General features: G+C 36.0%; 1 protein-coding gene across 6 annotated transcripts in view; it reads left to right on the top strand.

Annotated features, from left to right (window-relative positions):
- The window catches only part of LOC105486352 (protein phosphatase 3 catalytic subunit alpha), a 337,248-nt gene that overhangs the window by 240,612 nt on the left and 72,642 nt on the right, over nt 1-23,994 (top strand). For all 6 annotated transcript variants that reach the window (XM_071093251.1, XM_011749206.3, XM_011749207.3 and 3 more), the window contains 3 exons: nt 3,791-3,915; nt 19,202-19,313; nt 20,407-20,552. In XM_071093251.1, the coding sequence (XP_070949352.1) occupies nt 3,791-3,915; nt 19,202-19,313; nt 20,407-20,552 (383 nt within the window). The remainder of the gene's footprint in view (nt 1-3,790; nt 3,916-19,201; nt 19,314-20,406; nt 20,553-23,994) is intronic.

Here is a 23,994-nt window from a genome sequence, read left to right on the forward strand (position 1 = left end):
TATCGAGCTTAGCAGTGGTTATATTTCAGTGGGAAAAATCAGAGAAGAAACAAGCATGCAGATAAATCAACTAGATAATGCTGATTGTGGCATAATTACTGTGAAGAAAGTAAAGGATGATAGTGGAGAGAGTTTGCACCTTTATATAGGATGGTCAAGAAAGACCTTACTGAGCATGTGATGTGTATCTGAGACCTTATGGATGAAAGGAAGGCAGCCTATGAAAATTTGAGGAAGAAAATACCTCCATTTTTTCATTATGTTTTATTTTGAGTTACTGTTTTATTGGGCTTTGAATTTTTCTGTGATTATGTATGCACGTCATTTTCCTTTACTGAACATTATGATAGGTGGTCTTTCTATAAAAGGCCTGTGACAATTCTAAGGTAAAGTCAGTGACAGTGTGATGATCAGATGTGTAACTAGATTTCAGGGTATTTTGTTTTCCATGCAGAGTTTACAGCAATTACTCTTTTCTATTTTATATCATCAAGCCAAAATCCAATTATTGCAGTGATCTTGTAAATCATTGAGATTATCTCTTATCACAAAGTTATTATAGACCAGGAAGAAGAGATTAATTTTGTTTTTAGAAAACTAAGTTCATGATAATGTACTTCTATACTTCAGCAAAAGAAAAAAAATACCCTCATAATGCTTGCATTGTCTAGAGACATTTTTTTTTCATTCTAGCTGCCAGATTATGCTTCAATTGTATGTTAGTTGCTATAACTGCTTAATGCCTACCCCGCAGTTTACAACCTAAATTAATGTCTTGGTATTTATGTCATTTACATAATACAGAGGTAAAAAGCAATTATCCTTGAATCTTCTGACATGGCCAGGAATTAAAATGGAAGGATAAAAAGGATATAAGAAGCTAGAAGGGGGAGAGAAAGGAAGAAGATGCTTTAGAATGTCTCCAAAATGCCTTCCACTCCTTATTCCCCCCATCTCCAAGCACCAGAATTCTATTCTGTCTGGGACCTTGACATTTTAAATACAGCCATTTTGAAATGCCACTTTGATACAGCATTTGTTAAATTCTTATTAGACTCCAGAAACTCTTCTAAGCCTGTTATGATATTAACACGTTTAATTCTGACAATAGCCCAATAAGGTCAGGTACCAGTATCACCCCCATTTTATAGATAAATACATTTGAAGCTCAGAGAAATTGAGTAAATTGTCCAAGTTCACTCAGATAGTAAGTAATACAGCAAGGGTTGGAGCCTGGGTAGTGTGGATCCAGAGACCAAGCCTTTAAATGATACCCCACACTGCCTCTAATACCTTTGATTAACCATTTTGTCTTGGGGATGTTTTAATACCAGCCTAAAATATGACTGTTAAACTTGCCATAGAAATTCCTACTAATATCTGAAGACTGTGTCTTTGCTCCTCACTTGGCTTCCTGTTTTCCCTGAGCTTTACTTACAAGTGTTTAACCCTCACCTCTCTGTTGGGCAACAAGGAGAGGGAGAGAGCCAGTAGCAAGACATGGGCTTTACAAAGTGTCAGCGTCACACCTATTGACATGTGAAGGGCTGCATAAAATTAGTTGCAAGGAAATGTCTTGCTTCATATTTTGTTCCCTTGAAGTTCCTTCCTTCAACTTCCAAACCTAATGGAGAGCACATGAAGGCATGGTTTCCAGCCATATGTTTTCTGTTTTGTAATTTTTGGTTTGAAACATGTCATATGTATGACAGATAAAAAGGTTCCTACAATTTGAGAGAAAGTGGTGCTTGTGATAAGTAATCCATACCAACTATAATTTTAATAGATACATAGGTAGAAGAGTAATTATATTATTACTTGTTAGCTAATAAGCTTTATCTTTGCCATGTAAAAATTCGGTAACAAGAATGTGCTAATTAAGATTTTAAGATGGATATTTTAAAAATTATTATGCTCATATCATATTATATATACATACATATATAAAAATACATAAAAGTTTTAAGAAGTGTTTTACTATTTATGTTAGTTTTCACAGCTCCAAATATAGCTGTGAAAGTCCCCAGAGCAGGTACTGGCTTCCATGTCTGGCAGTGCTTGGACCATCTCATCCAGTGTTCTTTATTTCCCCTTTTGTTAGATATCACATATGATTACAAGAAAGCACATGATATGTCTCTCACAAACCAACTTCTTAATGCCTCAGAATATGGATTTATTTGCTCAGCTCTAAGAATAAAAAAATTATTTATAAACTGTCTTTTAAAACATATTTTTTCAAAAATGGGAGAATATGTTTCTGATGTTTCTACTGTGTATCTCATGCTTAAGAGAGGGAAGAAGCTATATGATTGGAGTCTACCAAAGGGATGCATTAGTAGTTAAAGCTCCTTGTTATTTACATCAATTTTGTTGGTATTTAAGATTACCAAGTGCAGACATTCTAAAATGGAATCCACCTGTACCTGCTTCATGCTTATAGTGCTGTGGTTCTTAGTAGCTAATTCTTGATAGTAAAGACAGGAATTTATAGCATGTAACATTTTTATTTCATTGTTTTATAATTATTTCATCATTGAACCCACTTGACTCTTTTTTCCTATGATCTGTTTTGTCAAGTAAGGAAATAAAATTTAAAACATTTTAATAACTTGCTTGTAATTGCAGGATATAATGTGTTAAGATCTACTTTTGGCCTCCTGATTTCTTATTCACGAATGCATTCATTCTATGTACCTCTTAGTGTTGCAAAAGCAGCCACATCATGTTCACCATTCAAGCACAAAATTTTAAAAATATTACACAATATATATACACATACACACATATATATTAATATAAATATATAAAAATATCAAAGATACCATAATGTGGTGGCTGACAGAAAAAGCTTTGGATCAGGTGAATCTGAATTTAAGCCCTGGGTCATTTATTTTTAGCAGTGACCCTACCAAGCCACATAACTTCTCTAAGCTATATTATTTCCTTATCTGTGTAATAGAGATAAAAATATTATTTTTAAAGTTCTGAAAGTAGAAATGAAATAAGTACTAAATAAGTGAGTTTTCAAAAGAGACAAAATAGCTCTTCCAAGAAACTTGGTTTAAAAGAGAAAGTGAGAATGTTAAGAAATACCAATTCCCAGTAATTTTTTGTACACAAAAAATGTTTCACAGCTTTTAATACTTGTAGTTTTTTTTCACTTTAACATTTTTTTAAAATGCTCCTTTATAATTTAAGTTTGGGTTTTTTTTTTTTTCCTTTCTTAGTGGTACGTAAACTAATGATGTGTCTTACAATGGATAACATTTTAGATTCATTGAAATGCAGGTTTTATGATACATATCCACATTTCTTTCTCTTCAGGAGGCAGTAATGTTTAGTGGCCATGTATTCAGACCTCAGTTGTACATAGATTATGCCAAATTCCTGAACCATTCTTTGGTGTCATCTCTTACCTGCAAAATGAAAACATATTTCTTGGCATTATTAGGGTTAAATTTAAAAATGTGTATAAACATCCTGGCAGTGTCTCATACGGAATTTTTAAGTGCACAATGATAGCTATTATTGTTATTCTCTTCTTTTTTTTTTTTTTAAGTTAATCTATATACTAGTAGACTCAGACATTAGAGCCAGGTTTGCCACTAATTAACTTTGGAAACTTGAGCAAAATACTTAGCTTTTCTGTCTTATTTCTTGTTCTGCAAAAGAATGTTTTGGCCTAGATAAACTTGAAATTAATTCTGGCTCTAAAATTTTGTGATTTTATTATTTAATTCAAAATCCTAATATAATATGACCATAAAATGAATTTTGTTTCTTTCAGTTTGTGGGGACATTCATGGACAATTCTTTGACTTGATGAAGCTCTTTGAAGTCGGGGGATCTCCTGCCAACACTCGCTACCTCTTCTTAGGGGACTATGTTGACAGAGGGTACTTCAGTATCGAAGTAAGTCTACATCATGTCTTCTTTGCTGTTCAGTTATGGATCAACAGTATCTCAAAAAAATAAAAGCAATAAATGTTATTGCCTTATGGAAACCTCTAACAATGAAATTTAATTCACGTAGTTCATAGGGTATTACATATTCTATTTTCAGTTGATTCCCATGTGTTTTTTGTTTGTTTGTTTTTGAAACGGAGTCTCACTCTGTCACCCAGGCTGGAGTGCAGTGGCATGATCTCTGCTCACTACTACCTCCGCCTGCTGGGTTCAAGCCATTTTCCTGCCTCAACCTCCTGAGTAGCTGGGATTACAGGCGCCCACCACCACACCCAGTTAATATTTGTATTTTTAGTAGAGATAGAGTTTCACCATGTTGGCCAGGGTAATCTCACACTCCTGACCTCAGATGATCCGCCCAACTCGGCCTCCCAAAGCACTGGGATTACAGGTGTGAGCCACCATGCCCAGCTTGATTCCCATATTTTTTAATAGAGATGCAAAAAAAAAAATGGTAAATAGTAAGATTTTGCCTTTTGTACATTTTACATATTTGCAAATTTGCAAAAATTACATCTTGTTTTATAGTAAATAATTCCATTTTCCATTGAAAGAACTAATCAATGTTGATCAAATAAGCAGGAATGTATTTTCATGTTTATGCCTTATAATTGTGAGACAGTAACTTACGTTTGTAAATTGATAGCAAACTGCCTGTGTCTCTGTCTGTGATTGTGTATGTGTGAGTACACTTATAGCTGCTATGTTTTGTCTTTTTTGGCACCTGTCATCTAACTAGGGTAATTTGTCAAACTCATTAATTAAAACAAAACAGATAACCTTTAAGTAGAGGTTCTTCCACAGCCTCCCATCTGCATCTGCTTTAGGTAAGTAAAACTACATTCAAAATAAAGGCAGAGACCTTGTTTTATTCATATTTTTGTTCTTCCTGGTGCCTAACATGGTGTATTAATAAATAATTTATTGAAAGAAATGGTTTGAAATTGAGTAAGTTTTAAAGAATCTGACCTCATGTATAGTATCTGACATGTGCTATCAAAAAAGATCATTAAAAAGGAAAATGATTACTCTTAATTAGAGAGAAATCAACATTATAATCTCACACCAACATCATATATTCATAATAATTGTAGAAAAATATTCTGTGTTTCCAAATTTTTATTACAGTGTTTTATTTACTAAAGGGATGTATAATGTTGAAAAACATGTCATCCTTAAACAGCTTTTGTTTATAAAATTGTATCAGTTTTATTTTTCGGTTATTTAATTCACCTTTAGTCACTGACTACACGCAGACACAGAAAGTTTATATAGACATATATGTATTTCCACCAGCATAATAATCCCGTCTGCATTTAAAGATGACAGATTTCTTAATTATTCCTGGTGATGATGAGGGAAGAAGGAGTGGTGATGGTATATAAATCTCAAAAGACAAGATAAATTCTTGGTATTTCCTCCATTTGATAAACAAGTATATAAAATGTATATGCACTATGAATAGGACTGCGAGGAATTTAAAGAAATGTAACATACATTCTTGCTCTCTAGAAACCTAAATCTACGTTGCAAAACAGAACCATAAAAATCTGTATAGAATCAGAAGCCTGGAATAGGTGATTATCCAGGGTTCAGTTATTTAAATGGATGATTAAAACCTTGTGATAAAGGAGATACAAAATAATAAGTGTGATTGGATTAGAGAAAAGAGAGAGAATATTGAGAGCACACATGTTTGGGGAAGACTGAATCAAAGAACAAGTAAGATTTAGCTAGGAAGGAAATTAAAGTGAGTGAAAGTACAGAGGAAGAAATAGTGAACTCTGCTAACATTGTTTTTTGTTCTTGGGGCCAGCCTGACCAGCTTAACTAGTGGAAAAGCAATTGAGTACTAATTTTGTAAGACCTTTATATCACATTAGGACTGGTATCTGCCAGGATTAACAACAAAACAAAACCCCTACATAATGGTGGTTTGGACAAGATAGAAGTTTTTCTGTGTGAAAAGCCCATAGACAGCAAGCCAACACTGGTGTGGCACAGCATGGTGACAGGGCCTAGGCTCCATCTGCTTTCTTGCTCTGATTTTCATGGCCTTGTTCCAAAGACAGCCTAGTGACCCAAGTTGGCTACATCAGCTTCAACCATCATTTCTCCACATAATACTCAACAAAGAGGAAAGGGAGAATGAGAAGGGTATACACATACCCTGTTTAAGGATGTTTCCCAGAAGTGGCCCAGTTCCTTCAACTTGTATCCCATGAGCCACAATTTACTGATATGGCCATAAGATTCCATATGTGGCCAGGTTTAAGGAAGACTGTGGTAGGCAATAAACAGCAATGGAAGGACAAGGATTTCTGTTCTTCTCCTTGAAAATTAGGGTTATGTAGAATTTTTTTTCTTTCTTTCTTTCTTTCTTTTTTTTTTTTTTTAATGAGACAGAGTCTCCCTCTGTCACCCAGGCTACAATGCAGTGGCACAGTCATAGCTCACTGTAACTTCAGTCTCTGCAGTGGTACAGTCACAGCTGACTGCAGCTTCAATCTCCCTGTCTCAAGTGATCCTCCCGCCTCAGCCTCCCAAGTAGCTGGGACCACAGGCATACACCACCATGTCCAGTTAATTTTTATTTTTTGTAGAGACAGGGTCTTACTAAGTTGCTCAGGCTGGCCTCCATCTCCTGAGCTCCAGTAGTTCTCCCACCCTGACCTCCCAAAGTGCTCAAATTGCAAAGTGTGTAAGCCTCTAATCTGGCCTGGGTTACGTAGAATCCAAGTGAACATTTTAAAAATTGTTTTAGTAACTCTTAAATTCATCTTATTCATTTAACGTTTGTGGCACTTATAATAAAGTTTTTGAGGATGAATGAAATAGGCATTCTACTTTCTTTGAAGCTTGCATTCTGAGTGAGGAAATCCCGAGACTATCATGTTGGAGTGATTATTTTTGTCAGTCAAATGATGTTGTGCTACGTTGGAATTTATTTTTTATTGTAACATTTGTGATTTTTCACAACTTCCTGTCTTTCCAAAGGTAATCAAAGGCAACAACACTTGCTTATTAATTTTTTAATGTGGTACTACATCATGTGTGGCTTGAGTAACAGTTGGCATAGTTGGACTTTCCTTCTTTGTCCCACCAACTCCATCTTTGGAAAATATTCTTTAATCTTATTGTTCTTTATTTACCTTTTTTTGTTTGTTTGTTTTCGTTTTTTTTTTTTTTTTTTTTTTACTTGAAGAGTGCAAGCTTCTGAATCTCTGTCCTCAAACCACCTGAAATTTTCTAAACTTTTTTTAATTAGAGCATTTTAGAATTTTTTTTTTTTTTTTTTTTTTTAAGTAAAGATGTTGCCGGGCCTGGTGGCTCACACCTGTAATCCCAGCACTTTGGGAGGCTGAGGCAGGCGGATCACGAGGTCAAGAGATCCAGACCATCCTAGACAACATGGTGAAACCCCATCTCTACTAAAAATACAAAAGTAAGCTGGGCGTGGTGGCATGCACCTGTAGCCCCACCTACTCAGAAGGCTGTGGCAGGAGAACTGCTTGAACCCAAGAGGCAGAGGTTGCAGTGAGCCAAGATCGCACCATTGCACTCCAGCCTGGCGACAGAGCAAGACTCCATCTAAAAAAGAAAAAGAAGATATCAAGTAGCAATAATCACTAATTTGTTCCTCAGCATTTTTTAAAAGTCTACAATTAATCTAGATATTTGAACTATGAAATTTGCTGTGTTTTGTTTAGTGTGTTCCTTTTGAAATTCAAGCAAAGGATCAAACTGGATGTTGGTGACATATCAAGTGTAGGAATTATGGGGTATTTAAAAGTTCTAAGTTGCATGTATTGGAGTCCTCATCTTCAAAAACAGCTCTTTAATTAAACTTCAAGAGTCTGATACAACCCAGGAACTTTCCACATACATACAAAAATGACAAAATGGCTTGTATGTGAAATGTTCCATTTTAATTAGACTGTGACCTTTCAGGGGCTTTGGAATGGCTCATTGATATCGTATGTAAAACAGCGTGGACATTTTTATAAAATGTACCTACTGAAAATACTTTAAGGATTTTTTATTGTGGATTAAAGAAACTGACATTGTTAGCATGTTGTAAATGCTATTGTTTCATGGTTTAAATGACCTCATTTATTCCTGACAGCTTTGGAAGGAACATGTAAATATGTTTCTTTTATGAGTGTAGAAACTGAGGCTCAGGGGTCACACGTGGTAAATGGCAGTGCTGAGACTCAAAGCCTGTGTTCTTCCATTAACGCCAGGCTTTTGCCATAGTATATTCATTACATGTACCACAAAGCACCACACACACACAAAAAAAAATCAGTAATGCAGAAACTGGTACACACTATTATATTCACCCATGCTTGTACAAACATGTACACACAGCCTTCTCCCTGTCTATCTAATCTGACGATCAAAGCATTAAATATAAAATGTTTTCTGGGGGGCGGAGCAAGATGGCCGAATAGGAACAGCTCCAGTCTCCAACTCCCAGCGCGAGCGACACAGAAGACCGGTGATTTCTGCATTTTCAACTGAGGTACTGGGTTCATCTCACTGGGGAGTGCCGGACGATCAGTGCTGGTCAGCTGCTGCAGCCCGACCAGCGAGAGCTGAAGCAGGGCAAGGCATTGCCTCACTGGGAAGCGCAAGGGGGAAGGGAATCCCTTTTCCTAGCCAGGGGAACTGAGACACACAACACCTGGAAAAGCGGGTAACTCCCACCCCAATACTGCGCTTTAAGCAAACAGGCACACTAGGAGATCATATCCCACACCTGGCTGGGAGGGTCCCACACCCACGGAACCTCCCTCATTGCTAGCACAGCAGTCTGTGATCTACCGGCAAGGCAGCAGCGAGGCTGGGGGAGGGGCGCCCGCCATTGCTGAGGCTTAAGTAGGTAAACAAAGCTGCTGGGAAGCTCGAACTGGGTGGAGCTCACAGCAGCTCAAGGAAACCTGCCTGTCTCTGTAGACTCCACCTCTGGGGACAGGGCAATAACAAACACAGCCGAAACCTCTGCAGACGCAAACGACTCTGTCTGACAGCTTTGAAGAGAGCAGTGGATCTCCCAACACGGAGGTTGAGATCTGAGAAGGGACAGACTCCCTGCTCAAGTGGGTCCCTGACCCCTGAGTAGCCTAAGTGGGAGACATCCCCCACTAGGGGCAGTCTGACAACCCACACCTCACAGGGTGGAGTACACCCCTGAGAGGAAGCTTCCAAAGCAAGAATCAGACAGGTACACTCGCTGTTCAGAAATATTCTATCTTCTGCAGCCTCTGCTGCTGATACCCAGGCAAACAGGGTCTGGAGTGGACCTCAAGCAATCTCCAACAGACCTACAGCTGAGGGTCCTGACTGTTAGAAGGAAAACTATCAAACAGGAAGGACACCTACACCAAAACCCCATCAGTACATCACCATCATCAAAGACCAGAGGCAGATAAAACCACAAAGATGGGGAAAAAGCAGGGCAGAAAAGCTGGAAATTCAAAAAATAAGAGCGCATCTCCCCCGGCAAAGGAGCGCAGCTCATCGCCAGCAACGGATCAAAGCTGGACGGAGAATGACTTTGACGAGATGAGAGAAGAAGGCTTCAGTCCATCAAATTTCTCAGAGCTAAAGGAGGAATTACGTACCCAGCGCAAAGAAACTAAAAATCTTGAAAAAAAAGTGGAAGAATTGATGGCTAGAGTAATTAATGCAGAGAAGGTCCTAAACGAAATGAAAGAGATGAAAACCATGACACGAGAAATACGTGACAAATGCACAAGCTTCAGTAACCGACTCGATCAACTGGAAGAAAGAGTATCTGCGATTGAGGATCAAATGAATGAAATGAAGTGAGAAGAGAAACCAAAAGAAAAAAGAAGAAAAAGAAATGAACAAAGTCTGCAAGAAGTATGGGATTATGTAAAAAGACCAAATCTACGTCTGATTGGGGTGCCTGAAAGTGAGGGGGAAAATGGAACCAAGTTGGAAAACACTCTTCAGGATATCATCCAGGAGAACTTCCCCAACCTAGTAGGGCAGGCCAACATTCAAATCCAGGAAATACAGAGAACACCACAAAGATACTCCTCGAGAAGAGCAACTCCAAGACACATAATTGCCAGATTCACCAAAGTTGAAATGAAGGAAAAAATCTTAAGGGCAGCCAGAGAGAAAGGTCGGGTTACCCACAAAGGGAAGCCCATCAGACTAACAGCAGATCTCTCGGCAGAAACTCTACAAGCCAGAAGAGAGTGGGGGCCAATATTCAACATTCTTAAAGAAAAGAATTTTCAACCCAGAATTTCATATCCAGCCAAACTAAGTTTCATAAGTGAAGGAGAAATAAAATCCTTTACAGATAAGCAAATGCTTAGAGATTTTGTCACCACTAGGCCTGCCTTACAAGAGACCCTGAAGGAAGCACTCAACATGGAAAGGAACAACCAGTACCAGCCATTGCAAAAACATGCCAAAATGTAAAGACCATCGAGGCTAGGAAGAAACTGCATCAACTAATGAGCAAAATAACCAGTTAATATCATAATGGCAGGATCAAGTTCACACATAACAATCTTAACCTTAAATGTAAATGGACTAAATGCTCCAATTAAAAGACACAGACTGGCAAACTGGATAAAGAGTCAAGACCCATCAGTCTGCTGTATTCAGGAGACCCATCTCACATGCAGAGACATACATAGGCTCAAAATAAAGGGATGGAGGAAGATTTACCAAGCAAATGGAGAACAAAAAAAAGCGGGGGTTGCAATACTAGTCTCTGATAAAACAGACTTTAAACCATCAAAGATCAAAAGAGACAAAGAAGGCCATTACATAATGGTTAAGGGATCAATTCAACAGGAAGAGCTAACTATCCTAAATATATATGCACCCAATACAGCAGCACCCAGATTCATAAAGCAAGTCCTTAGAGACTTACAAAGAGACTTAGACTCCCATACAATAATAATGGGAGACTTCAACACTCCACTGTCAACATTAGACAGATCAACGAGACAGAAAGTTAACAAGGATATCCAGGAATTGAACTCATCTCTGCAGCAAGCAGACCTAATAGACATCTATAGAACTCTCCACCCCAAATCAACAGAATATACATTCTTCTCAGCACCACATCATACTTACTCCAAAATCGACCACGTAATTGGAAGTAAAGCACTCCTCAGCAAATGTACAAGAACAGAAATTATAACAAACTGTCTCTCAGACCACAGTGCAATCAAACTAGAACTCAGGACTAAGAAGCTCAATCAAAACCGCTCAACTACATGGAAACTGAACAACCTGCTCCTGAATGACTACTGGGTACATAACGAAATGAAGGCAGAAATAAAGATGTTCTTTGAAACCAATGAGAACAAAGAGACAACATACCAGAATCTCTGGGACACATTTAAAGCAGTGTGTAGAGGGAAATTTATAGCACTAAATGCCCACAAGAGAAGCAGGAAAGATCTAAAATTGACACTCTAACATCGCAATTAAAAGAACTAGAGAAGCAAGAGCAAACACATTCGAAAGCTAGCAGAAGGCTAGAAATAACTAAGATCAGAGCAGAACTGAAGGAGATAGAGACACAAAAAACTCTCCAAAAAATCAATGAATCCAGGAGTTGGTTTTTTGAAAAGATCAACAAAATTGACAGACCACTAGCAAGACTAATAAAGAAGAAAAGAGAGAAGAATCAAATCGACGCAATTAAAAATGATAAAGGGGGATATCACCACCGACCCCACAGAAATACAAACTACCATCAGAGAATACTATAAACACCTCTACGCAAATAAACTGGAAAATCTAGAAGAAATGGATAATTTCCTGGACACTTACACTCTTCCAAGACTAAACCAGGAAGAAGTTGAATCCCTGAATAGACCAATAGCAGGCTCTGAAATTGAGGCAATAATTAATAGCCTACCAACCAAAAAAAGTCCAGGACCAGATGGATTCACAGCTGAATTCTACCAGAGGTACAAGGAGGAGTTGGTACCATTCCTTCTGAAACTATTCCAATCAATAGAAAAAGAGGGAATCCTCCCTAACTCATTTTATGAGGCCAACATCATCCTGATACCAAAGCCTGGCAGAGACACAACAAAAAAAGAGAATTTTAGACCAATATCCCTGATGAACATCGATGCAAAAATCCTCAATAAAATACTGGCAAACCGGATTCAGCAACACATCAAAAAGCTTATCCACCATGATCAAGTGGGCTTCATCCCTGGGATGCAAGGCTGGTTCAACATTCGCAAATCAATAAACATAATCCAGCATATAAACAGAACCAAAGACAAGAACCACATGATTATCTCAATAGATGCAGAAAAGGCTTTTGACAAAATTCAACAGCCCTTCATGCTAAAAACGCTCAATAAATTCGGTATTGATGGAACGTACCTCAAAATAATAAGAGCTATTTATGACAAACCCACAGCCAATATCATACTGAATGGGCAAAAACTGGAAAAATTCCCTTTGAAAACTGGCACAAGACAGGGATGCCCTCTCTCACCACTCCTATTCAACATAGTGTTGGAAGTTCTGGCTAGGGCAATTAGGCAAGAGAAAGAAATCAAGGCTATTCAGTTAGGAAAAGAAGAAGTCAAACTGTCCCTGTTTGCAGATGACATGATTGTATATTTAGAAAACCCCATTGTCTCAGCCCAAAATCTCCTTAAGCTGATAAGCAACTTCAGCAAAGTCTCAGGATACAAAATTAATGTGCAAAAATCACAAGCATTCTTATACACCAGTAACAGACAAACAGAGAGCCAAATCAGGAATGAACTTCCATTCACAATTGCTTCAAAGAGAATCAAATACCTAGGAATCCAACTTACAAGGGATGTAAAGGACCTCTTCAAGGAGAACTACAAACCACTGCTCAGTGAAATAAAAGAGGACACAAACAAATGGAAGAACATACCATGCTCATGGATAGGAAGAATCAATATCATGAAAATGGCCATACTGCCCAAGGTAATTTATAGATTTAATACCATCCCCATCAAGCTACCAATGAGTTTCTTCACAGAATTGGAAAAAACTGCTTTAAAGTTCATATGGAACCAAAAAAGAGCCCGCATCTCCAAGACAATCCTAAGTCAAAAGAACAAAGCTGGAGGCATCACGCTACCTGACTTCAAACTATACTACAAGGCTACAGTAACCAAAACAGCATGGTACTGGTACCAAAACAGAGATATAGACCAATGGAACAGAACAGAGTCCTCAGAAATAATACCACACATCTACAGCCATCTGATCTTTGACAAACCTGAGAGAAACAAGAAATGGGGAAAGGATTCCCTATTTAATAAATGGTGCTGGGAAAATTGGCTAGCCATAAGTAGAAAGCTGAAACTGGATCCTTTCCTTACTCCTTATACGAAAATTAATTCAAGATGGATTAGAGACTTAAATGTTAGACCTAATACCATAAAAATCCTAGAGGAAAACCTAGGTAGTACCATTCAGGACATAGGCATGGGCAAAGACTTCATGTCTAAAACACCAAAAGCAACAGCAGCAAAAGCCAAAATTGACAAATGGGATTTCATTAAATTAAAGAGCTTCTGCACAGCAAAAGAAACTACCATCAGAGTGAACAGGCAACCTACAGAATGGGAGAAATTTTTTGCAATCTACTCATCTGACAAAGGGCTAATATCCAGAACCTACAAAGAACTCAAACAAATTTACAAGAAAAAAACAAACAACCCCATCCAAAAGTGGGCAAAGCATATGAACAGACATTTCTCAAAAGAAGACATTCATACAGCCAACAGACACATGAAAAAATGCTCATCATCACTGGCCATCAGAGAAATGCAAATCAAAACCACAATGAGATACCATCTCACACCAGTTAGAATGGCAATCATTAAAAAGTCAGGAAACAACAGGTGCTGGAGAGGATGTGGAGAAATAGGAACACTTTTACTCTGTTGGTGGGATTGTAAAATAGTTCAACCATTATGGAAAACAGTATGGCAATTCCTCAAGGATCTAGAACTAGATGTACCATATGACCCAGCCATCCCATTACTGGGTATATACCCAAAGGATTATAAATTATGCTGCTATAAAGACACATGCACACCTATGTTTATTGCGGCACTATTCACAATAGCAAAGACTTGGAATCAACCCAAAGGTCCATCAGTGACAGACTGGATTAAGAAAATGTGGCACATATACGCCATGGAATACTATGCAGCCATCAAAAAGGATGAGTTTGTGTCCTTTGTAGGGACATGGATGCAGCTGGAAACCATCATTCTTAGTAAACTATCACAAGAACAGAAAACCAAACACCGCATGTTCTCACTCATAGGTGGGAACTGAACAATGAGATCACTTGGACTCAGGAAGGGGAACATCACACACAGGGGCCTATCATGGGGAGGGGGGAGGGGGGAGGGATTGCATTGGGAGTTATACCTGATGTAAATGATGAGTTGATGGGTGCAGCACACCAACATGGCACAAGTATACATATGTAACAAACCTGCACGTTATGCACATGTACCCTACAACTTAAAGTATAATAATAATAAATAAATAAATAAATAAATAAATAAAAGAAAAAAAAAATGTTTTCTGTGAGTATGATACTGTTGGTTTAAGAAAAATCCTAAAATAAGAGCTCAGTTTTCCAGTGTGTATTATCCTAACAGGCTTCAAAAGGATCTCAATTCATCTCAATAATTCAGGGCTCCACTGCAGGTATTCTCCTTTGGCTATCCCCTGGGCAAAGGGGAGCACTTCAGTTTAATTTTTACCGAGTCAGCTTTGAAGGGTAATTTCAGATTTCAAACAGTCTCTGCTGGGTATATTTATAAGCACTAGGTAATGTGCTCTGGGCAGTACATAGAGCTCATTTTATGCATTACCCCCACCCCAGTCTTCTCCTTTTGCCAAAATTAGAAATCGTTTCCCACAAAGTTAGCCCAAATAAGACAAGCAAGCTTTTGAGTAGTGATGAAAGAGGTGATTTTGTTTTGAGTAATAATTTGTCTTACACCAAATACTGCTCTTTCCGATGATTGCGTTATACTACCTAATCTCTTTGATCAAGCATATGTGTATATATAAGTCTATGCTGAGTAGTTTTTCTGAGAACACAAGGAAAAACTTAGAATTGCAAACAGGCACGCACAGCTGTTTCCTTCTATTCACTTCCTCAAACTCCCTTTCTAGCCATTTTGCACTACACTGCCTTGAGCTTAGAAGTGAGGTGGCTTCTCAACTTAGATCCAGATCTCAACTCCAGGCCTCAAGCAGGTTTAAGTGTGAAGAGTTGTGGTTATTAGCTGTGAATTCATAGACCAGAATGAACCACAGCAAACCATACAATGTTCCATGCTTCTGCCTGAGAATAACAAGCAAGTGGCACCACAAGAGATGTTAGGCGATAGAGTAATGCCACAGACTTGAGGAAGAAATTGCCTGGCTGTCCCCCTGTAGCCTTTATGGTGCATTGCTCTTCCACTGCTGCCTATCTACGTACCTGTCAGACCAGGCAAGTGATGTCTTAGAGGAGCTACATTTGACATTTCAGGAGTTTGGATCTTTTCCCAACTGATGCAAATTCTTCACTTAATTGTCCAATGATTGAGAGGCAGCACTTTTGATTGGAATGTTTCACAGCACGAGTAAAGAGCTGATTAATATTTACCTAAAGCTGTCCATTTTATTTTTTACTTCCTTGCTTCCTCTTTTACATCCTTCTGTACTTCTCTATGCAATTTTCAAGACTACTTATCATTAAAAGCATAAATTACAAAGTAAATCATTGCACTGTTATTATCAGTGAACCAATTAAACTAACGAAGAAAATTGTATTCTTAGTGCTGCTTCATTGGGGAAGATAGGAGAAAATTAAACAGGAGAAAGCTATGTCTGTGGCAAAAAATTAATTTCAAAACTAGAGGATGCTCAGTCTTTCATATTGAGTAACCTAAACTAACCTTAAAGTGTAAATATGTGTTTAATTAAGAGTCAGAATAGAAAGACAATAGGGGTCCAGTTGAAGTGATTAGCGCACCTCATTTACATCTCACCATGCAGAAAAGGCCGGTGTGACACAGCCCTTTGTTTCTACCTTAACCAATTAATTCACTGAAAATTTGATTCAAATTAGCCATCTGATACCACATAGACAAAAATAAACAATTAACTGATTGTATTTTGCTGCTTTCATTGATTGTGATTTTTTTACAAGAGACTTCCCTTTTTTAAAAAACTATCAGGTTACGATTTGCTGAAGATCTTCAGTTCTCCAGAATGTTAGAGCTTTAGATGGTAAAATAGTTGTAGGGAAGACAGTGTTGTACTTGGCAGCTCTCTCCCACCAGATGTTGAGGGAGAAGGCTGGCAGGGCTCCACCTCCAGTCCACCCTTGCCCTTTCATTTACCATGCCACATCTTCCATATTGGCTGCATTTGTGGTTTTAGTCAATGTTTGGGAAGATATTTTATTCTTGTCACAGGGGAGAAGGAAATAAAATGTGAAAAGACTTATTTTTAGGGTATTTTGAGCCAAGAATTTAGAAATTGAGTTATATTCTCTCTCGCTCTCTCGGCCTTCTATTTCTCTCTCTCTCCTTGTTTCTCTCCCCTCCCACCCCCCCTCCCTTCCTTCCTTCCTCCCTTCCTTCCTTCCTCCCTTCCTTCCTTCCTCTGCCTCCCTCCCTCCTTTCTTTCCTTCTTCATTTACAGAAAAGGAACTAATATTTCCTCAACTCCTATCATATACTAGGTGCTTTATATGCATTAAATAATCAGGGATATTAAATGTATGTTGCATCATTTAAAAGGTATAAATATGTAGGATAGAAATATTTAGCATCGTGCATTTATATATCCCGCTTTGAGGTTTCAGTTATGAGAGAACTATGGCAATTAAGACTGGAAGGGATAAAGCCACATGCTAATGTCAGAAAAAGGTCTCAACAGATAGCAAAAAAAGAAAATGTGGGTCCTAGAATGTGATTCCTCTAGTGGTATTTGAGTGGGGTTAAAAACTTGCAGTTCAGATTTTAATTGGAGAGGTAGAGCTTTGCCTTAAAACAAATTGTTACGGGCAAAACTAATCTAAAGAAGTCAGAATTATAATGACATTTCCAAAAGAATATTGACTAGGAGGAGGCTGAAAGGAGCCTTCTAAATGCTGAAATGTAACTGGATCTGGGTAGTGGTTTCAGGGGATTTGTGTAAAAATTAATTAACCTGTGATTTGAGTTATGGACATTTCACTGGATATATTATACTTTCCTTAAAGAAAAAAAAACTTTAAAAAAAGTAGCCTACGTGCCTTCAAAACATGTATTATCTCCCCCAGCATATAAATAAAATATATTCAAAATAGCAATTTCAACATGCAAATATATTTTTAAAGGAGTTTTCATATCCATTCATATTCCAAACTAGACATCCTAAATTAATGACTACTTTGGAAAACTACATATATAACTTTCAGATTAAGGTACAGCCTTAGACATTTTAAATTGGAGACATTCCTCCCATTGATATTAATAATAGTTTATGAATATCTTCTCTGAAATGTGAGACAAGCTCGAGTAATACAAACTCTTTTTATTGAAACACGTAGTACAGCTATAAAACCCAATCCGTAGCAGAGACTCATTAAGGTACCGGACTGCTCACTGAGGTAACAGGAAACTTTACATACATCAACAGATCATGATGCTTTAAGGATCGCTTGTACAGGCCATTTGGTCAACTTTTCAGACATATTAATATCATTAGTCATGTGAACTGTAGCTAATAACTATAATCAGAAAGTGGTAATTAGAAACTTAAAGTAACATATATAATTTAATGTCAACCTATTATTTTGTTTACTTCAATCATAATTACATAGAGATAATATCTTGCTTGAACAACAAAATACAAACATTTGTTCTGATAATTAGTATTTTCTCCAAAACTTGGGCTGTGTAGTCAAACATAATTAGTTCTCACTCATTTCATAAATTATCATATAAACTAAGAGAGATGATTACTCTTTACAAGTAGTACTACAAATAAATTGTCAGCAGCTTTTCCCTATAGATATTATCCAGGATATCTACTGTATTGGAAAGCCAATTATTAATGTATAAATCTCACTGATTTTAGTTTCAGATTTTAGTAACCAGAATTAGACTTGTCTCAATATTTTTGTAGTTTTTGTATCTTCTTAGCTTCACTTTGGGAATGCAGGTTTTATGAGGATAAAAGAGCATACTTGCTTTTCAAAGCATGGTTTTCTGTTGCCTATGGATTCTTAACAAATGTCAGTTGATGATAACAAATTACTGATGTTAATACTTGAGTATTTCAGTTGACTTAATGCTCATTCCAGGAAGACTGTGTCAAATGTAGATGTATTCCCAACTTGGTGAATGCATAATTGACCATCATTTTTACAGACTGCAATGCCCAAGTAACTAAGTTGAGAGTCTTAAGGTATATGAAGTGTATCCCATAGCTTTTGGCACAATATGATTAATGATTAATAAGTAAAATAAAGTGACTTCTCTTTATAAAGCTAATTATTTTTAAAAATCAGGTAACAGAAATGGAAGGATTGAAAAGATAAAGTACGACTAAATGAGGAGGCAAAGCACTGACAAGCTCAGCCTAACTTGAACTGCATCTCTATTTTCTATTACTTTTCCTCATCTCTAGCTCCCTGCCTCCTTCTCTCCCAACATCTTGTCTTTTCTGTCAGTGTCTTTGGTATATAAATCTTAAGTTTTTGATTTATGTATATATTTGATTAAACTGAAGGTGGTCAGGGAATCTCACTACATATACCAGTATTTCTTCTCATCCTTTTACACCAGCATATTTTTATTTCTAGTATATTTTAGTTAAGTTTCTTCCTCTTCCTTTTTTTTTTTTTTTTTTTTTTTTTACTCCCGATCTCCTCAGGCCACATAATTCTCCTTCTGTTGACTATATGTAATCCATTGTTTTCTTGTGGTATATGATCTTCAGTGTGTGTATGTATGTTTTAGGTGTAGATGGACCTGGCTTTTTACCAAAGTAATGTTTCCTATTTGATTGTCAGTATCTTCTCTACCAAGGTCCAGCCTTTTGGGGGACTTTTGGTCATGGTAATACATTTTATTCGTGTCTTTATGATATGTGAGCAATGAAATACATAGGTATTAAGGAAAAATATTTATTTTCATATGATTTTTACTTTTCCCAGTGTGTGCTGTATTTGTGGGCCTTGAAAATTCTTTACCCCAAAACACTGTTTTTACTTCGTGGAAATCATGAATGTAGACATCTAACAGAGTATTTCACATTTAAACAAGAATGTAAGTATACTTCAGTCTCCTTTCTTTAACACTATATACGCTAAACAGTAATTTTAATCAATACTAAGATACATACAATATAATCCATTGCCTAAAATTCAAAAACTTAAAGTGACACTTTTTGATCTTATCCTATATTTCTTTCTAACCATGGACATTTATGAGAATTCAGAATTTCTTTTTAAATTAGAACTTCTTTATAAAGTGATTGAAAAATTTCAATTAAAATTTGATATAATTTATCCTAAGAAACAAATGATTTAGGGATACTACTGTTTGGAACACTAATTCTACCCATTAATCTCGCATTACTCAAGAAACGCAAATGGAGGGCAAATTCAACCTATGCCTCTGTTTTGGACCCAATAAATAAATACTAGCTTCTAGTGAATCTTATAAAACTGAAGATGATGTCATTCTTTAGACATAGACAGTAGGAGTGTGGAGTGCTTTTTTCAATTTCTTTTTCCCCCTTACAATTTTTCTTACTATTCGCTGAATCTTACAAAGGTATAAAATCTTACATTTTTGTTTTATATATAAATACAATTAAATGGAAGAGCAGGGAATCTCTCTATACATATCAATATTTTTCTCTTTCATTTAGTCCTATATTCAGTGGAGCATAAAGACTTACCCTCTTCAAACATTAGATATAAGTCATGGGAAAAGCAATGTGCAGTGAGATAGAAGCAGCTTTAGAAAATGTCTTGCCATCTGCTTTTCTACAAAATCATTAAGGAATATCAAGCAGCTTTATGGCTGTTTTTCTATTGGTCTTCCAGTTGTTCAGTTACATTTTTTTGGTGAGACATCTGCATATAAATAGCCAGAATGTATATAAAAATTCTCTTGCTATACAAAAAGTTATGAAAATTATAAAATATGAATGAATGACAAAAACAGGAAATGCTAGATATAAAAGATTAATATGTTACTTTCAAAACATCTTAATTATATTTTGGAATTTTGCAGTATGTGCCTTTATGTTAATAATATGGTCCTGGCAAGAAAACTTCTTAAAAAACCGAAACTATTTAAGTGAAATTATCCTGCTTATAAATCATAAGTATTTTTTTATCACTTCTAAAAGGTAAAATAAAGTATTCAGAACGCGTATATGACGCCTGTATGGATGCCTTTGACTGCCTTCCCTTGGCTGCCCTGATGAACCAACAGTTCCTGTGTGTACATGGTGGCTTGTCTCCAGAGATTAACACCTTAGATGATATCAGAAAAGTAAGTTTTGTTACTTTCCCAGTCTAATCATTTTGTGCGCTACAGTAATAAATAGAAGACATTAATTATCCTGTCTTTATCACTAACTTTTTCCTTTTGAGTTAAAATGATTTAAAGTGGTCATGAATCTCTCCTTTGTGTTAAATTTTTATCTAGAAAGGAAGATATATTTATACTTGGAAAAGTTTTTATCTCTTCAGCCTCAGAGTTGGTCTTACCATCTGACATGTGTCTCTGGAAATATAAAATATTTGACCTCTAAAAAAATATGCCTTATCATTTCCATTTGGCTTTTTTCAAACAAATCATTGTATAGTCATGATGTATTATGCTAGAAATGTTGCTTTGCCCTTGGGAAAATATTGTAACATAACCGTTAAACTGTGTTCATTTTATGGTTTTTTAAAAATCTAGTATTTGTTACAACTTGAAACTTTTTAAGTAGCAATCTAACAAGGACAATGATAATATTCTATTAATTTTATTGAGTGGATAGGTGAAAAACTGTACTTTTTAAGAAGTATTTGTAGGAAGTTTTTAAGAAGTACTCCAGTTTCGCATTGGCTATTAACAGTTTTTTAAATCAGCAAAAAGATGAGTTACATTGAATGTGGAAGGGGATTATGTCTCTTTCTTAAATAAATCTAATAACATGGGATAGTTTTATGTGGTACAATAGACAATCTTTTATTTCTTTGGTTATGTTTCTAACTCTGATGATTGCAATGATGTAAGGGAAAAAATAGAGAGTAATAAAAAATCTCAGTGTATTTTTCTTGGTGCCAAAATTGGGCCAAAGAGAGAAGGCGATGTAAATGTTTTCTTAGCTCATTTTAAAATAATATTACTTGGAATTATTTTAAAGTATGATCATTTCTTCACATTAATATTTATAACATGTTATTGAAAATTTGTGCCCACCATTAAGCTTTCTGCCTAGGAAGTCTAAATCAAATTTTTTCTGAAGGAATTATAAACAGTTGAAAACTATATTTATCTTCTTTCCTCTACTTTTAGAGACCTAAGAAAATATGCTTGTACTTACCCCATAGAATAGAGGGGTGGAAATAATTCTACCTTTTTATTATTATTCTCACCAGTAATTTTAGCAAGAATAAATTGGTCACATTGTTCTAAATTACTGTATTTGAACTGTAAAGTTTAGAATTTTGCTGAGATTTGTTCTAAAGATACGTGCTACTCAGTATATATTTAAGCCTAATGTATTATAGGTAGTCTTTGGCTTCAAATAAGTGATGCACTAATCTCAATGTGTACAGAATTTATTTCTTAAGTTTAGGTTCACTTAAGAATAACCATGGGCACAGTTCAAATTCTAGATCTTGGTTATCATTAGGGCCATTCATACAAAGACTCCCTTGGTGTCACTTGTTTGACTGATTCCCATTTAATTGTTTTTTTCCATTTCTTCTGAGTTTGGAAACTTGATTGCTAAGTCTGAGAAGTCTATATGCTGAACAACATTTACAAGTTAATTCTATCAGCTGCCATAAGCTATTAAATTAGTAAACAGTATTTTCCCATTGTGTTCAGTGGAGAAGTAAAGCAAATATTTTATCTATTCATGTATCCATGTATCATATTAACCTGATAACCACTTACTGAAATAGGTTTGGAAAATGAAAAAGGTCAAATTACAAATAAGTGTAGTAGTTTCTGTTAGCAAATGATGGGCATGAAAGACATGCATTTATGTTTTATTCTCTTGCCTTGATCAGATTTCATGGCCTCGGATGGAAGATGAGAAACTTCCTAAGTGTCCTCTTTAAAAGGGGAATTAGTGAAAACTTTGCTCAAAATAGTGTTTTCATTATTTGAACAGAACTGAATAGAGTTTTGTACTGTAGAGAGTAAATAGAAAGGATAGTGCTATTGGACTATTTTGTTTAAGACACAATCACCAGCAAAAAGGTTGTAAACCTCTACTATAAAATGAATAACCATTTTCATATAGCTCTCATTTGTAGTGTTTCTTTAATACTTTTGTTCATGAAACTCATAGTTTTGAAGAAATACTTTAGTAAATTATGAATGTATTTACATACCATGAGTCTCTATTACCATGAACTCAATATTCTTTTAGAGTTCATTAGTTTTTAGAGAAAAACTATTTTTAGGTAAAATAAAACATTCAAGTTCTTCCTGTCATTGAGGTTCAAGTGTTCAAGTATAAAAATAATGTGTATATTTTCCTGTTGGAAAGAAAATGCATGCTTTTAATTTTAAATAAACCTTATTTCCTGCTCTGTGTCTTTGTGTCCATTTTTGTAAGACACTTTCACACTTCTATAGAGCATAGAGCATTGGTCTTTGCTCTATCTTTGAAGTACAGTAGAGATATGATGCTGGTTCAGTATAAAATTGTTTCTTTCTGGGCCAGGCGCAGTGCCTCACGCCTGTAATCCCAGCACTTTGGGAGGCCGAGGCGGGTGGATCATGAGGTCAGGAGTTCAAGATCAGCTTGACCAACATGTTGAAACCCCATCTCTACTAAAAATACAAAAATTAGCTTGGCTTGGTGGCTCATGCCTGTAATCCCAGCTACTCAGGAAACTGAGGCAGGAGACTTTCTTGAACCTGGAAGGTGGAGGTTGCAGTGAGCAGAGATCATGCCACTGGACTCCAGCCTGGGTGACAGAGGGAGACTCCCATCTCAAAAAAAAAAAAAAAATTCTTTCTTTATGTATGAATGTAATCAGCTCATTCTTCTGTAATCTGATGGACTTTTAAAAAAAAATAAACTTCACATCCTAAATTAAGTAGATTTTTTAAAAAATATCACCTAATATCCCTAGGAATTACTTCCTTGGATATTTTAAATATTATATTCAATTTTCATACATATCATTAAGCTCTGCACATGGCCAGAAAATGATTTTTAGGTTTTTGTCTTGCTATATATCAATCCAAGTTTTTTTTATTTGTTTATTTTTCCTGTCAATGATATTAACTTTTTTAATGCACTGTATACTTTTTCCAGAATAAATGTTATATTCTGGTAGCTTTCCAAACCTTTAGTTGGGGATTCATATTAATCAGAAACTTTCCACCTCCTCTACTGTCCTACCCTTAATAAGTTCTTGTTTTTTAGAAAGAAGTTCTATATTTTTAGACACAAGTTTTTTCTTAAATGTATTGTTCCAAAAGCATAAATTGTTTAAATCTCTTAAATTTAAGTTTGCAATGAATATTTTTGGCTAACATAGTGGTTGAAATATAGAGTCTTGTTTTACTGAAGTTTTTCATTGGGTGTTGAAAATGTAAAATATTGCCTCATTCTCTGTAGATACTAATAAAAAGTAGTGTGCAGCAAAACCATTACTTACATCTTGTATGTCCCAGAAAAAAAAAAAATAGACAATTTGATTAGTTGTCAGCAAAATATGTTCACTTGTCTTTATTGGATTGTTTTAAAATATTA

Source organism: Macaca nemestrina, chromosome 3, assembly GCF_043159975.1.
Source record: "Macaca nemestrina isolate mMacNem1 chromosome 3, mMacNem.hap1, whole genome shotgun sequence".
Lineage (NCBI taxonomy): Eukaryota > Metazoa > Chordata > Mammalia > Primates > Cercopithecidae > Macaca > Macaca nemestrina.